The sequence below is a fragment of the Aquila chrysaetos genome, chromosome 1 (assembly GCF_900496995.4).
Source record: "Aquila chrysaetos chrysaetos chromosome 1, bAquChr1.4, whole genome shotgun sequence".
Taxonomy (NCBI): domain Eukaryota; kingdom Metazoa; phylum Chordata; class Aves; order Accipitriformes; family Accipitridae; genus Aquila; species Aquila chrysaetos.
In genome coordinates, this window is record NC_044004.1 from 58,240,947 (window position 1) to 58,255,283 (window position 14,337).

General features: G+C 37.3%; 1 protein-coding gene across 1 annotated transcript in view; it reads right to left on the reverse strand.

Annotated features, from left to right (window-relative positions):
• Positions 1-377: 377 nt before the first annotated feature.
• Positions 378-14,337, reverse strand: part of PAPSS1 (3'-phosphoadenosine 5'-phosphosulfate synthase 1) — a 47,129-nt gene continuing 33,169 nt past the window's right edge. Inside the window, exons 11-12 of the mRNA XM_030012533.2 lie at positions 10,868-11,097; positions 378-1,192 (exon numbers count right to left, since the gene is read on the reverse strand). Coding sequence (XP_029868393.1) covers positions 1,054-1,192; positions 10,868-11,097 — 369 coding nt within the window. The 3' untranslated portion in view covers positions 378-1,053. The remainder of the gene's footprint in view (positions 1,193-10,867; positions 11,098-14,337) is intronic.

A 14,337-nucleotide genomic window follows, 5' to 3' on the forward strand; every position in this document is an offset into this window, starting at 1 on the left:
TAAAGATTTTTTGAAGAATCCTAGAAGAATATATGCTTTGTCTTTCAAGAAAGCAAAGCTGAACCAAGAGAAGATTACTCTTTGGAGACCTTGAAAAATCGCCAGAAAATTAACCTCAGGACTGTGCCGAGGAAATGCCAAGATCTAAGAATTTTTTTATTATTATTTTTCTTGCAATAATTAAACATGATTTCAAGGTTGGTCTGCCTTATTTTTTTTAACGTTGTAGTAGGCTGAACAAGTGTATCTGGAACCGAAAACCAGCAAGTTATATCAAATGAAATAAAATATTCCCTACTGACACCTATGGCAACAAGCATATATAAAAATATATATATATATGTATATATATATGGATTAGTTATCAATTCAAAGTGAAAACTAGATATTTTCTTTTATTCATTACTTGGCCATCTTTACAGGTCCACAGCAGAAGAGAATCACCGGACAATGCAATGAAGTCTGAAACTAAACAAAGCAAGCAAAAAAGTTTAATTATGCTACATAAAAATCTCCGCTTTTTGATTACATATAGGGAGAAATTAATGTTAAGTGCTTCTGGAGATGATGATGAGATAAACATGAGGACACTTTTATGGATATTTTAAAACTTATTTACTTTTTCTTTTTATAGATAATCTATCCATTGTTAAGGGTTTAACCATTATGTTTTATCCTACAAACTACTAAAAACAGACACTACCCAGCAGTTTAAATAACATATGAAAAAAGCTGCATCTATTTAACAGCTACAGAACTCATAGGACAGAGGCAGTAAAATATAAAAAAAAGACAAGAGTTAAAAATCCTACTGCAAGAATATTAACTGTAATAAAAGAGAAGACATTAAAACCAGCAGCTAGTTAGGTGCCAGGACATAATAGAACCCATAAGGATAGGCAAAGAATGATGCTAAGTTAGGGAGAAAGAGTCTGTTTTCAGAGAAGAACTTCCTGACAGACACCACAACAAAGCAACATGAACGGTGACTGTGTGGTCCCCTTCTCGTAAATAAATCAGGCGTCAAAGGTTGATCTGCAGTTAATAAGAGGCCTAAGCCTTCTCCAAGGATTTGTAGTATTCTGTCAGCACAGTCCAAGCCTTAGGAGCCATGAAGCCTTCTGGCGGGTTTTGTCCTTCTCGAGCCAGCTTGCGCATGCGGGTCCCCGATATAAATTCAAAGTCTTCATGGCTGAGAGAGTAGGAGTGGGGGCAAGGGGGGAGAGGGAGAGGAGCAAGGAGGGAGGAAAAAAGAACATATTTTAAAAGCAGGCAAAGTTGCTTATATTCCTTCTGCTTTCTTGATACTTTATAAATTTCTTCTTGGGGTATAATGCTATATAGCAACTGTCATTTCCAGACATTTGGCCAGCAATGCCAATAAATTTCTAGAATATACACCTTCTACAATATTCAGCTTGGGTAACTCCCGAGGTTTAGCAGCATGGTCCAACTGATCTGTGTACTGAATTGAGTCTGTGCTTCCATCTAGCCTGGCTCGCTCTCTATGAGGAAACAGGGAACTGCTGTTGAGAGAGGAACATCTCCTCCACCTCTTGTCTCAGCGCTCTGCCAAGCAACAGCAGCCATCCTATTTTATACCTTGCCCTTGCCATAGAAGCAGACCAGCCCTCTGTGCTGGTTGAATGTGCCAGTGCTGGTTGGAGAAGGTAATTTCAGTGCCACTAGTGAATGTGAAAAAACAGCTTTGCAGGAAATCTTAGGGAAGGACAGTTTGCAGAACAGGGAAAGTAAAAGCCTCGAAGTCTAGAGGCAAGCTCCACAGCTGGGCCACTGCAAGCCACTGAGCACGCACATACCTATATATGCCTATCAGTAATGTGGCTCATACAGTTCAAAGTAAAGAAAAAAGCAGGGGAATAATAAAAATATCTTCCCCTAAAGATGTTTTTCCTTAAAAACCAGAATTCAGTTGGACAAATGAACCTAGATCAGGATTGTTTATCATTGTTAACATGGCAATCTAAATTAATATTAACTTCTCAGGTATGTGGTCATAAGCAGCAAAAGCTCCATAAGTTAAACTCTTACTCCTCACAGGACTGAAACAGTAAAAGCAAGACAAGAATGCCAGAGTTCTACCAAAGGCACCAAAGGAAAAATTACGTATTCTTAAATTAAATATGCAATTTTACTTTCACGATTTGCTCAATTTGCAACATGTATGCATTACTCATTCTTTACTTGTCTGTTTAAAATAAAAGCCAAGTATTGATCTCAGATGTATGTGGCTTAGACAGAAACAAGAGCCAAGTGTGTGCATCAGAGGGCAGAACTTGGCTCTAAGTGCTGAGCTATGCTCAGTAGGGTATGGAAGTAAGCAAGACGCAGAAAGCATTCCACAGTTCCCTTTCACAAAACCACTAGCCCCATAACTTTTTGATTTGGGTTGTATACATTTACACAGCAGCACTGCCATACAGGCTCTTTTCTTATTGCTCTCAATTCAGGACTGTGGGCTCCTGAAGTGTCACAACAAGGCAAAAACCCCTACTGTGCTTCAACTCTGCAAAATATAAATTACATAAAAATGAAAACTTGAAGTTCATCTAAGCCCATAGGAGAAAAATTTTTGTTACTGCTATTTATAACACCTGAAAATTTTGTTCCTTTGCAAAGAGATGCCTACTGTTCAATAACACTGCTTGAAGGTAACTTGCATTCTTTGCAAAGACCTGTTTGTATAAAATATATGTGGGGAAGTGATAAGGCTGGTTAATTCTAGCAAAAAATACTAGGTCTTCAGATGATCAGGAAGAGAAGAGTAAAGCAAGTGCTGTAAGGTTTCTCCATGTGTGGTTTTCTCCACAGTGTGGTAGCAATACCAAAGTTTGGGCATTAAAAAAAGTTAGCTGCTTTATCCCCTCTTTGCCTGTTGTTTTCAGAAAAACACTCAACTTCCTCCCATGCCCTACAAGTGAAATAAAGGTACTGCGACAATAGATATGCCATATAAGCTTGCTTCAGTAAGACCCCTAATTCATTTAGCTTCTTCTTATCCCTAGTTGCACAAAAAGCAGCTCTAGAAATAGGAGATATCATGAAAGAGAGAAACATGAAAAGAAGCTAAGGAGTTCTATAGAAACTATAAGAAAAGGAAAGAAAAACATGAGCGAGGATCATTTAAGAAATGTACCACATTCAGCATCTCATAACATTTCTAGAAATATTTCAAAAATACTATTAAAAAATTACAAAAGTACTAATAAGACCCTCTCATTATCCCAAACTTCTCTTCTGAATGGGTTTTTCTTTAAAAAAAAAACCAAACAAACCTTAATTAGTAATCACTGAAGTGACTCAAATGGAGCTTTGACAATATATACTGTATGCTGAAATAACACAGTAATTTTTGCCTTTTTAAAAAATTACTGCATTTGCAATTTTATTGTTTCCAGTTTAACCTCCACTTTTATACCTAAAACAGAGTATTTGAGTAACCACTCAATACTCATTGTCGTTACTAATGGTAAAAATCAAATCTCTTGAATATCAGAAACTGAAATTTCCACTAAGCAGAAATACCTTATCAGTTCTGGCACTGTAGTGTGATGTGAACCACGAGCATTTTGCAATAAAACAAATCAGTATGAGTGATTTGCTTTTGTGGAAAAACAAAACCAGAAAGAATAGTCAAGTAATTTTGTTCATAGTGAATTTGGAGTATATTAGGAGTTACTCTACACAAAATTGATTTGAGCAGAACATGAGAGGGGGAAACATTTGACCATTAAAGCTGCTATGAAATATAAATGCCAAAGCCATCCAAATTCCATTCTCAAGTGAGATTTGGAATGAGTCTCAATGAAACTTAAATCCCGTGCTTAGAAATGGCTTGGGTTAAGTGACTTTGAAATTTTTATTCAGTGGCTGCTGGAATTAGCTTTCTTTGAGCCACACTGTATGTTAGTAAATGCTTGTAACATTGATTTGACCTTTTACTACCAATTGAGTTTGACTAGTATTGACATAATATTTGGTGCCAATACAATTACAAGCATTCTCAAAAAAAAAAAAAAAAAAAAAAAAAAAAAAAAAAAAAAAAGAGGAAAAAAGGGCAGAAATAAATCCACAACAAAAACTTGTCAACAGAAAACCAGTCTTGAAACATATTACATTGAGACTCGTATTTGCTCCATGGCATAGCATCCTAGAACCCTATTACACTCACAGTGTGGAAAAAGCCTTACATACACACGCTGTGAAATCTCCTTACTTATAGAGGACAGGGCTAGGCAGACAGAAAATACATAACTTTGCTGTGCTCTCATACATCTAGCAAAAGGAGAAAAGGAATCTTTTCTTACACTTCAGATTGTGCCCTCCTTCCACACACAGAGCTATATGTATATACAGACACCCACAGATGCACAAGATAATATTGTATATTTGGAAAACAGTGATTTATTCAGAATAACATAGAAACAAGTTTGTGCTGTTAATTAATCTTCAAACTATTCCAGTAACTGAGCATCAGACTCAAAGGACACTACAAACCATGCACAGAAGATTAAGAATTCGTACACCAGTTCTTTCCTTTCTTTCCTTTACAAAGACTACTGTTTTAATGTTAAATGATTTCACTTTTTTTGTGCATTCAGTAGTTATTTTATACTATAATATCACAAGTGACCCCAGCAACAATGACAGCACTTTATGCTTTGTTATGACCTCAAACACTCTAAAAGCAGTGTGTGAGGCTAAGATTTTGAAGACCTTACAGTTCTTATGACAAAACAAAGTTATCATCACCAGTCTGCAAGTGGGAAACAACTGCATTGAAGATATCTGCAGTCCTACAGGAAACCTCTGCCATATCTCTGAGGTGTCAATACAGTACCTTAATACAGTGACTGAGTAGAATATTTTTTCCACTTCAAGACTTATTCCCTACAGGTTTAAGCTAAGTATAAAATATATTACATAGTGACTCACGATAAAAGTACAGACCATTCATTCCTAGTTTTGCCTATTTGTAAAAATATGGTTTTTTGGAAACAAATGTATGGAAATAAAACGGTAACATGACTTAATCACCCTGGTCTGGCTTCAAAACAACTGCCATGTTCTACTCAACTGGTAAACTTTAGATCTGATTAATTCCTAGGACAATTCATAGACTCCTTATCTGCAGTTTAGTCCTTTAACAATTCTCAAGCATCAAGTCATGGCTTACACTGTAACTCCTTCAGGAACAGAATGATGTCCCTTACAGTGTCAAGTCTTTGTTATGTCAGTCTATGTTATGCCTTGAGAATGCCCCACGATGGTGAATGAAGCAGCTAGTATCAGCTAGGTTCAAAACCTAACTGGCTATAAACAAACCCTTTGTGAAAGTAGAACATAATAAAGTGATTAATATCAACATATGCAAAGTAAATCCTTTAAGTGCTGTGAATTAAATTCCTTTCTGACTGGCAGGAGGGTTTAAGTCTTCTGAGCTGCTGTAGTGTTTCAATGTATCCTAAATGATGTACAAATGTTAATTGAGAAACCATATTTCACATAGCTACATTAAGGAGGACAGTTAAGTGTGCTTATCTTAGCCTCTTACTATCACTTTAAAAATCAGGTATCACACCAAACAAATTTGGGAACAGTATGTACTTGGTTGGAACACCTGTTTTGTAAATATGACTTGATAGTATTAAAGCAGTCATGACAACCATATTAAAGGTCCTGGGGAAAAAACTATAAAGTTAAAATCTCTCCTCTTCAGATACCCATGTTTCATTTACATTTTACAGAACACATGAACAGTCTGCTCCAGTAACCTTACTTACGGGTTTCTTTTAGCCAAAATGATCTCATCAGTTTTCTTCAGGACAAAAAAAAAAATTAAAAAAAAAAAAAAAAAATCCATTTTTCCAGACACTGCTGTGGCTTTTTTCATTACCAGACTAATTTCCTTTCTTAATTGAGTTTTTTCTCAGCAGCAGTCTGTGGCTTCATTTTATAGGACTGATCTTCTGTAAAGAATTGGGAATCTCTACTCATCCAAACTACTATTATTAAGCCACCAATCCCAAATTACACTTGTCTGTGGTAACTGTTTGAGAGGCCTTTGAGGCTGAAGAAACACACTAACTGTTCTTCTGAAGAGATTTCAGCATTGGGTAGGGATTTGGGGGTGTGGGGTGGTTTTTGTTGGTTGCTTGGTTCTTTGGGTTTTTTTCTTTACACTTCAGTCTAATAGTGGTTCACAGATCAGACATTCGTTCAGAATTTCTCCATTATAACTAGAATTCTACCTATAAACTTTTCCAAAACATGTTTGGACGTATTCAATTATTGATGAAAAATTCTATGAAATCTAAAAGGGTAGAAACTATGATAAGCAAAGGACTGTACCAATATTCATACTAATTTCTATATGTATTATTTCTTCAGAATTCTATGCAAGTGGAAACACTCAAACTTCCCATAGAATCTTAGATTAGGCTTGCTGTCTGACTTCAGTAACAATAAAAAGGGAAATTTTTTTTATTATCCTCATTTTGACCAAATGGAAAATAAAATTAAGTTAGCTCTACCTGTGCTGCTATACATCACTTCAAATGCATTCCTCAAATCCCTTTCCTAAATCTTAGTTTAAGAGACAACTTTTTCAAAAATATGTTTTAAGGCTGCAGTTCCATGAGGTGCTACACCTAGTTCTAAGATGTCCAAGAAACAAATTAAAAATTCTGGTGGCTTCATGAGGTAAAATACCAATATAATTTCAAGTCATTGGGTGTTCACATGTCTTAATATTTTAAAGGGTAACTTTAGTCTAACAATTTATATGAGTTAAACTTTGTCCACCACTCTGCAACTACAATTGCCATGCAGCTAGTATGAAGGCTTTTACATCAGTCTTTTCTTACTCCCTTTCCTCACACGCAATGCTCCATGATTATCCCTGAATGCAACCAGGATACCTCTGCCTTTCCTTATAAAAAGGGGTACCTGTAGCTACACCTGCTGCCAAGTGACTTCAGCTCCAACACAGCACCACAGCAGCTCAACGTTGTTAACCAGCAGCACAAGGCCCTAACACTCAAAATTAACAGTCATGTTCTCCAGACTGTTCCCAAGCAGAGATACCAGGTCGACCAAAACTCCAAGGGTAGCATGTGTTCTGGAGGATACTAATGTGATTGAGAAACAAACTTAACTTCTATATCAACTCCACAAAACTACACTTGCACGGACACCTTTGGGAGCTGAAGACCTTAAGAACAACGACCTCTTAGAATCACAGGCAGCACACCTGAAAAGTAAGGGCCTTTGTTACTAATTTGGAGGCAGGGCCAGTTGTAGGTTTTTTGATACTTCCCAGGTTGCCACCAGATCATGAGCAGCTTAGCCATGGCAAGGTATCACATAGTTGCCCAGTATCTTATGGTACATAGCTGACCAGTACCAATCCAGCATGTGAAAACCTACCCCCACAGGCATACATGGAATGCTATGACCAAGTGTTACATCTTTCTTATAAAAGCTGAGCATGAATGTTTAGAGATGTCACAAGCAAAGCAACTCTCTGCCGCTGCTAATGCTGCAGCCCCAACTTGTCAGACATCCTTTCAACAGTTGGATGAAGTTTTTAGTAACCTCTCACCACTAGCCAAAGGTTCATGCCCCACTGCCCCCATAGCTTGGGATTGCCTTCAGAAGCAGAAGGGTAATTCACTAATGTCAGCAAAGAACCCAACTGCAATAACCTTTGCATGTCTTTGCTGCCAAGTCAGGTGTGGGTCCAACTCTGCCAAATTAGAGACACACCCAAGATAGCAGATGGTGTCCATTATGGCTTCTCACAAGCACCTCCCCAGATAGAGGAGTCTAGGAGGCCTGAAAGAATAGAAGAGATGACTACTCGGGGAGACAATAACTACTTCCAGCAGCTAAGACACACAGCTCAGCTATAGCTCAGTCCAAGGGAAACACACTTGCCATAAACTTCCGTGCATCCACTAGTGATGTAAATTCTTGAATTGCCTAGTTGGCTGTCAAGTCTCCAAGCCTCAAAGAACTGCTAAAGGTGCAATAGAAATCAAGTTACCCATTTCCAAAACAAGTCAGAAGAATGCTTCTATGCATACATCCCTCTTCCCCGTATTTTCATGCTGTGTTTTTCACCAGGTAAGTGGTAAGCTCAGGAAAGATTTCCACAAACATCACTATTTCACACCCAGGGGTCTTCCACCGGTACTGATCCTCTCATATTTCCAGACAATCCTCTATTCCTTGCCATCCTCCTTACAGAGTCAAACACCACATGGTCCAGGACTCTGCCACATTTTCAGCATTACACAGACTATCTTGAAATGCAGCCAGCTGCACCCACCCAAGCTCTAACTCTGGAGCCTACCACAGTGTTCTTCTGTCTGTGGCAAGCAGGAGCAATAATATCTCTCTTCAGGGAGTCTGCATGTGTCCACATTGCCATCTAGAGGATTGCTGCCACACTCCAGTCCACCCTGTAGTTTACAAACAGTATCTAGGGAAGGACAGGACATATGGTCTTACATTCTGACAGCAGCAGGGCAAAACTGCACACTAATAGCAGCATGGTCTCTTTCGCAAGATAGTCACAGAAACAGAAGAAAAATGCCTCAAACCAAAGGGTGCCCACAGGCATGATGAAAGGATAATAGGGTGTGCATAATGCGGTCTGTGACAAAAGGCAAAACCTGTTACCGCAGGGATTTTTTTTATCATTTTCTCTGGCTAGTGACAGAGGTACAGCTTTACTCTCCTTTATCTATACCAACTCTATCCTGCTAAGAGTATAGTATCAATGATCACAGAATTAATATTCTTCTACAAAGATTCTGTTCCATGCAATGGGAATTCTGGCCTCTCACATTGCTACTCCCCTTCTATTCCAAATTATTAAGAAGTGACACACCAGTATAACTATTTCACTTTAATCTTTGTGTATTTATCTTCTAAAACTTGCTGAATTACTTGGACAACAAACAGGACAAATACCCATAGTATCTACCACAACAGCCTTTTGAACCTTATGTTACAATGTATACAGGTTTGCATAAAATTAGCAATATTTACATCACAATCTAGTTACTGTGCACAGCAACGAGGACTTCTAGATGCATCTCAAATAATGAAAGGCACAAAGGTAGTGAAGTGTTCAACAGCTAGTTAAAAGGCAATAAGTTTAGGAAAAGACTTAGGTGTCATATATGCTAGGAGTATCCTTTCCTCTGATTTTATTCCTCCTAATGAAAATACCATACATATCAGGGCATAGGTCTGATCTGATGCTACTGTCCTAGCTTCACTTGGGGAAAAAAAAAAACACAACCTGCTGCAATGCCATCCAAAGAGAAGCTTCACAGTACTAAGGAGAACCTTTCGTTGGAATGCTGCCTATAGGGGAGGGAGAAGGAAGGAAGAACAACATCAGGAAACTACAACTGCTAAAATAAGCCTCCCTGATTATCTTCAATTTTAAAACATCTGCAATGTAGCAAATCATCAAATTTCTAAACACATATGGACATCGTAGAGTAATACACAGTGAAACTGTTTTAATTCTTGTCAGGTTTCAACAGATTTGCCTTTACCATGCTGCTCATGATTTCCAAACAACAGAAGAACATACCATAGTTACATTTAATTATGTAAGAGATGATAACACTTTGCGGCTTTTAAAAATAAAAGCAGACTAATTCAGGTGCTTGGAATTTACTGCTGAAATATAAAGCAGTTACATAACTTACAATCAAGGTTAAGCCACCACACTATCTACTAATAAACATAATTCATGGTAAGAAAGACACAAGCTGCTGAATAAAACTTGTTGGTTGATTGTCACAAGCCACACTGACATCCTTGGAGGCTTTTATACTCGGTGTAACTGCAGCATAAGCAGCTGAAGAACAAGAGATGAGTTCATTTTTACAGACCAATCTGTTTTCATGCTTCCATCATGATTCCATGTTGATTTCATGCTTTCAAAGATTAACTGTGTTGTATAGACATACTTCTTCAGTTAGAAGCAGTAGGAAATAGTCAGAATATAAAAAAAACCAAGTTTTTTTTAGAGAAACAACTTGCTTAACAGTTTGTATTTCAGTACTAATTTCAACTGCAGTGTGATGCAAAACAAAAGTACAGTGCAATAATCTGAATAAAGAGGTTTAAACTAAAATGACAAGCCATCTTCCCAATCCCACTCACAGGCACCACAGCAACACAATACAGTGAGTTTTGGACTTGGCTATGCCACACAAGTGAAAAATAATACTGGAACATGCAGAAGGTGAAATTATCTGTTCTGTAACTGGATTAAAAAAACAAACAAACAAACAAAACCCAGCTGAAAACCCTGGGACATAAAATGGACTTAGGGCATCATTTTGCATTATTGTTAAACAGAGCAAATAGCTATTTGTCACTCTCTCTTGTCCACTATCTTCTCTCTGCTACACTCTCTCATTGTTTCTCTTCCATCATATCTGATGCATACCTGACACCTGAGAAGCATATTTAGAAAGATAAACCAGCAGAAAGCTAGTCTTACCATTAAAATAAATAGTAATATTTTTCTGTGGATTTAGCAATCTGTGCCAACATGTCTCAGGATTAGAGAAACTCCAGTACCTGGGAGGAAAAGGGGAGATTCCAGTGGCAGCTAAAGTTGGATCACGTAAGTTGTGCTGTGAAACCACACCCAAATCATGCTGAAGTCAAGTTGGATTCATGATCTAAAACCACATCTAAACACTGCCATCTTTGAGCAATATGAATTTAATTAAAAACAATTTTTTTGATGTGGGCGGGGGGTAAAAGGCAGCTATTGCTCAAAAAGTATTAAAACAAAAATACAACTTACTGATCAGAGTCGTAATAATCCATGCACTTCTTCTTATTATTATAAGCTGCAACTCTAAAGGGTACAATTTCCAGTGCTCGGAGACCTGGAGCCATTGTCAACACTTTGGCACCATGGGTTGGTTCATACAGATCCTTCCCAGTGTCAGGGTGTGGCATCCCTGCTGGATCTCGCCCTACAATGTAGAAGTTAGCTCCTGCAACCATCCGTGATCTACAGTGCCACTGAACCTAGAGCAGAGACAGGTAAAAACAGTTAACAGAAGAAAACTGTCAAAGTATCACCCTTAAAATGTGCATGCATTGTATAATTACCACTTTTTTTCCTATTCAGACATGATTTTTACTATGGAGCCACAACAAAAAAAAGAACCAATTATGTGAATCACCACCAAACTTACAACTAAGGTATACTATTCTCCTGTTTCATTTGCACATTAGGATACTTAAAAAGTTACTTTAGCACAGTGTTTGGAACAGTATAATCAGGGCAAGAAAGATGGAGCTCATCCATTCCTTAGCTTAGTTCTTCCTGATGTTGTCACCCTCCATCCTTTTCCTTTTATATAAAAGATTTATGCAAAAGCAACTGCTTTGGGAAGCTTAGTGGGATCTAGCCATACATTGCCCTATTTTAATCACAGTAATTTCTCTAAAAAGACACCCTGACCAACAGATAGCTGCCAAACATCTCATCAGAAGAAAGACAAGATAGGCTACTTAAACACAGTGTTCACGAGTGATCTAATCAATCTATCTACACATTAAAAAAGAAAAATTACCCAAGCTCAGCATTTTCACCCAGTGCATGTGGCAAGGATGTTGTCCGAGGCAGGACTTAAACACTTAGTCTGCGTCAATATTAAGACCCAAAGGATATATAAACTAGGTACATACTGCACATGAACGCTTGGAGTAGGCTTTCAGAGCACTAAGACTGCCTATTTATAGCACAAGCTTTCAAGATGAAAACTGATAAAGCAATTCTAGCTTTAGTAAATATTTAGTCACTTTTCCCCAAGCAATTTGAAATAATTTGATTCTAACACATCTATATGAACTGGGGAGGAACCAATGTCAAAATCAGAAACGTTAGCTTTACTGAATTTTTACTTGGATGCACCAACTTCCTTCCACCTAATACTTGAAGTATTGTAAATATTGACAAACAGCTTTCCCACATTACTTCGCTGCACATTTCAAAATGAGTGGTTTCATAACTAATAACTTGATTTTTACTTTTTTCCTTACAGCTCAGTTACTACTGAAAGTAAAAATACTTCAAAGGAAATTCTGCACACAGACTATTCAATCATCCACACCTGACAACTAAAGAAATGCTTTCGAATTATTTAGAAATGCATCTCTTACTAAATACGGGGAGAGGACTTTTTTCCTCCCAAAGACTGTTTGCAGTATTTACTGGATCCTAGACTGTTAGATATGTTACACTTATGGCAGGTTTTAGACTTATTATGGTATAGGACTGTTGGTGAATTTTCTTAATTCATTTTTATATGTAATGTTTTCAGTAGAAAATTTAACTGTACAGTACAGGAAAAGTAAAATAACTATTGCATTACTTCAGGTAACAAAGACACATCACTTAAGGAAATTTGAATATGTTCTCATACTGGGAAGTATTCCCCTAAATGAATTGTCATACCATCTATACAGCTTAGTATCTGCCAAAGGATACTCAGAGAAGAGTTTAAAAAAACCCACAAGTATATAACAGTAGTTTCTTATTTGTGCAGCATTACCTTCACACAAAACAAAAGGGTCTACCCAGTAACTACATAGTGTAGAATAGCTTCACAAGTTGAACAGTAATAAACATCTGTCAAAACATCTGTGAAGCACTAAAGGAAAAAAAAAAAAAAAAAAAAAAAAAGAAGGGGAGGCAGGAGGGGAAGAAACCCACAAATCATAGGACAAAAGTTGCTGCCACTACCTTGTAGTAAATGGACAATGTGATGGATAAATTTTCCTTCCATTACAAAAAAAAAAAAAAAATTGCATCTGCCTACTGCAAATCTTTACATAAAACAAAATCAAAGTGTTTCATCTTTTAGTCACTGTGCATGCTGTTCTATGTTAATAAGCTTTAGGCAAGAAGCTCAAAAGTGATTTTTCAAAGTAGTAACTAACTGTTAGTTCTACATTAGTTTTATAACTAATTGTTATAGAAATCATTCAAGGAGGAAGTTTTGCAGTCAATATGGACACAGTTCTGTAAATCAGTAGTCAGATAATGAAATCAGGAACCAGTCATGAGTTATGAAGGTACCACTGGTATCAGTTTTCATCCTGACCACAGCCAGATATCACACACAACAGATTCCACTGCTATTCAAGCATATAGGGTGCTATGGAAGCATCTGGATGATGATAGCTATGCTAATAATTTTAATATTTATGTTACAAGCACAGAGTGGGCCATACACATGAAATTCCAGCATACCACAGCAGCTAGCAGCATATTTTCTGAAACTATTCTAGCATAGTTAAGAAATTTAAGTTTCATGTTGTCATTTGGGTAGCAGCAAGTAAGAACTCCAGTTCGAATAAGTAAAGCTATTTGACTAAGACAGTTTAGAACAATGTAAACCATATGTTTGAGACAAAACTAGCAGCTCTTGTCCCATTTCTATACATCCATACTACTTCAGAACATATTTACTTTCCTAAGCAGGTGAATTTATTGCATTTTGATACAGCATTTTTCTTATAGAACTGTTTCTTTTCTTCCAAGGTAATTATCAGGAATGTTAAAAATACAAAAATGCTAAATTGATGCTTATAAAACATGTCTTAAAATCTTTACAGACTGGAAGGCCACATCCATCCTATAGATAACCATATTAACAGCTACTTGTTGTTCTGTAAAACACTTGTGCTACAGAAACAAATCTAGTACCAATGTCTTTTAAATGACCTATGGAAAATTATTAAAGGAAGAGTCTCTCTTATTACTTGGCTGCAAACATTAGTCAGGCTGTACTCTGAGGTCACTGTAAATGCCAGATAGGTTAGGAGAAAGCTCTAATTCTGTTCAGAATAAGGATTGTGGATTTTGTTCCTCCTCATATGCTTATGAATACAAGACCAAAGAAGAAGATTTCTGTTAATTCTCACAAAAGGTCTATGGGCAACAGTACAAGATTCCCTACAGTAACTTGCTTACATGCCTCAACTAGATCTGGACTACATTTTTTTATCTGGACTGAAAGGCAGTGCAAGCTCTGTTTGATCAGTCAACTGGCCAGCAGAAAATAAGCACCACCTGTCTAATTTAATTCCACTGGTGAGATCTCCAATCTATCAAAAAGCTACCACAGAGTTAACCTCTTGAGCCTGGTCAGAATTTGAACTTCCTGTGACTCATGGAGGCATGGGGCGGGAAGGGGTAATGAGATGGAGAACCAATATCCCCTAAAGGAATTGCCCTCAGATGAGCGCTCTTAATTC